General features: G+C 33.3%; 1 protein-coding gene across 1 annotated transcript; it reads right to left on the bottom strand.

Annotated features, from left to right (window-relative positions):
- Window positions 1-414: 414 nt before the first annotated feature.
- On the bottom strand, window positions 415-720 carry LOC141680788 (uncharacterized). The gene has a single exon (XM_074486911.1). It carries the CDS (start codon window positions 718-720, stop codon window positions 415-417), a length of 306 nt encoding a protein of 101 aa, XP_074343012.1.
- Between the last annotated feature and the right edge of the window lie 2645 nt (window positions 721-3365).

Here is a 3365-nt window from a genome sequence, read left to right as displayed (position 1 = left end):
ACAATCAACAAACAATCCAACCAGCCGGATTGACAAGTCTACAAAAAGCAGGTTGAAGGATGTACAAGATCAGTGGTGAAGATTAACTGACAAAGGAAGATCAAAGTAAACACAGGATGCTAAAGATATGTTAAGCCAGAAATAGAAGATTCACTTGTCCTAAATTAGAAATGACAAGTGACAGTTTACTAAAGGTTAATGGCATGTCTTATTGTACAATGTGTAAACCAGCAGTTAACTGAATTATAAAGTTAATACCGGTCCTTTGTTAGCAGTAACAATTTAGATAGAAAAATCTTGTAACAGTCTCAAGGAAATATTTTCAACCCTTATTTTCTTGGAAATAGATTCAACATCCATGACTCTTATAAAAGTATTATTCTGAATATAATTCTCCATTGTGCAACCATAAATTTATCGTAACATACGTAATTCTGCAGTCTCCAACTTACGTCCTTCGGATTTCTTCAATGGCCAACACTCGAAACCATACATCAATGTCGGTCTAACTGTCAATCTATAAAATTTATCTTTCAACTTCACAAGTAAGCTCTTATCACATAAAAATGCAATAACAGCCTTCCATTTAATCCAACTTGCCTTAATACGATGTGTAACATCAGCAAGAATATCACCGTTGCTCTTGATGATAAAGCCCATATACTTAAAACTATCAGTTTGTGGAACACGGTCATCTAGAATGCAAATGGCAACATCCATCTCTTGATTCTTTTCACTGAAATTATCCCAAATATACTTTGTCTTAGGAACAACTCAAACGTAATCCGTGAGCCTCTAATGATGCACTCCACCATTCTAAACTTGTATTAACCTCAACTTTAAATTCCATAACTAATACAATATCTTCCGCAAGCAATATACACCAAGGAACATGAGCTTGGATGGTACTAGTAATCACATCTAAAATAATAATGAAAAGCAAGGGGTTTAATACCGACCACTGATGAAGGCCCACCTCAACTGAAAAATATTAAGTATCTCTTAACGATGTCTGAACAAACGTCATTCTCGCTGAATACATATCCTGAATAACATCTCCATACCCAGGCGGAACCCCTTGAGCCTCTAAATATCTCTAAATTATTGCACGTGAGACACTATCATAAGCCTTTTCAAGATCTATAAACACCATATAAATATTTTTATGATGCTTCTGATATTTCTTCATGAGGCAACGAACAAGATATATCGCATCGTTGACCTGCCAGGCATAAAACCATATTGATTGGTAGAAATATAAACGATTCCCCTAAACCTGCACTAAATAACTCGTTCTTAGAATTTCATTGTATAACTAAGTAACTTAATACCACAATAGTTACTACAATATTGAGCATCACCTTTATTCTTACAGACTCAACCGCCAATCACTAGCCACCTCGGTTGTCCGAAATATAACATTAAAGAGATTCATCAACTAATTCATACCATTTTCTTCCAGACATTGTCAAAATTCAGTTGAAATCTCATCTAAATCTATTGTATTACCCTTAACCATCAATTATTTCCTAACAATATAACAACATAATTACAGAAATGGGGTTGAATGGAACTCTTGTTACTTTCTACTTTTTTGAAAATAATATACAACCGTGTTTGTGAATATGCAAGAATGCAAATAAGACTTTAAAAATATTCAACTAACACAAAGTAAATAAACACAAGTTTAAATTTTTTTGATGGATTTGTCATTCGACCAGAGATGAATATATTGAAGAAATCTCTGTGATGCAAAATGGACACAGATGCTTACAAATGTTTCTTACAACTTAAAACTTAAGAGTACTAAAGATACAGATTGCTTGTTCTTATTGTTGTTCTAGTTAAGTTCTAAGATACTTCATACACTTGGTTTATTTATTCACCAAGTTTACATGTTAATAAGACAAAAATAATATTTCCATCAGTTAGTTCCAAGCATATCTTCTTCATTTTTTTTGTCGAATGCAATCCAACTTAGATACAACATCTTTGAACGAGCTTGTTTTGCATGGAAATGGAAATGCTTCATTTTCTTCTAACACCTGCAATGAGGCTGCCACATTCCCTCTGTGCACTATCAACTCATGTGACTCTGTCAGCTTCTGTCAAGTCACTATCAACTGCTCTCTTTGTTGATTATCTATTGAAGCTTCATAGGTGTTATCTGTTGACACTATGTTAGTATCATCCGTTGAAGTTTTCTTGATAACATCCGTTGACAATTTTAATATCCATTGAAGGCTTCTTGACTAGCTTATTCGTTGAGGGCATATGAGTTATCCGTTGAAACTTTTAGAGTCATCCGTTGAAGCTTGTAGATTGGGAGTTGAAGATGTTTCCTTAGCAGTTGATATTCTTTCACTTATACAAAATTACAAAGTATTTTATATTTACAATTAGCCCACCTATTTTGTATATCTTTCTAGTTATCAACACGACTTAAAAAAACTAACACTCCCAAATCCCTTAGCTATTATAGTGTACAGAATGTGCTATATACTTATTTAAATAAGCTACTCCTTTAACAGATAGATAACTGTGGTTATCCGTTGAAGGCTACAAAAGACACTTAATAAATCTACTTAAGGTGTTTTGGTATCATCAAGACTACAACATATTTCTTACAATCTCTCCAAATTTATGTCCAATGGAACTATAGGCATAAATTTAGGTTGACTTGATGCTAACAAAACATCCTATTAAGATAATACAAAAAAAGTAGAAAAATTTCAAAGTGCTGCATTAAAAATGAAATGTACAAAAAAGGTTAAAGAAGGTTTACATGTCATTATCAAGGTGCTTCTCTAGACTGAGCAAATCATTTTCTTTTCCTTGATTCCTTTGTTTTCTTCCCCAATTTCTCATTATTTTTCTCAATTTGCAGTTGGAGTTGTCTGTAGAATTCAGCTTCATTTTATTCATTGATATCCAGCACCTCTTGCATCTCTTTGAGAGTTTCATTATTAGAAACTTTAAGCTAGTTTTCAAGTCTGAAAAATCTTCTCACATACTTCTCATCTCTAAACTGCATAATTCAGTAGGGTTTCATGTGCCCCAATATTTACAATAGTTAGTACCCTTGGTAATGCACTAGGATCTCTCCATCTTTATCTGATTGAACTTATTTTCTTGAGTATTTCTGATTTAACAACCTTTGAGAATCCAAAATCTTTTTTTATTGCATAAAATACCTTGACTAAGACATTGTAGCTTGCATTGAGAATCCTGTAGAAAGGCCATATTATCTCATGACCACCCTTATATTTGAACACCAATCTCTCTGGAAGTCTGTAAGTAGCATCAATTCCTCTCACTTCTTTCAGTTCATCCAGATAGAGTTCAATGTCAGAAAATTCTTTGAT

This window comes from Apium graveolens, chromosome 8, assembly GCF_009905375.1.
Source record: "Apium graveolens cultivar Ventura chromosome 8, ASM990537v1, whole genome shotgun sequence".
Classification (NCBI taxonomy): Eukaryota; Viridiplantae; Streptophyta; class Magnoliopsida; order Apiales; family Apiaceae; genus Apium; species Apium graveolens.
The sequence above is the reverse complement of the archived record's forward strand: the minus strand, read 5'-3'. Positions and strand labels throughout refer to the sequence as shown.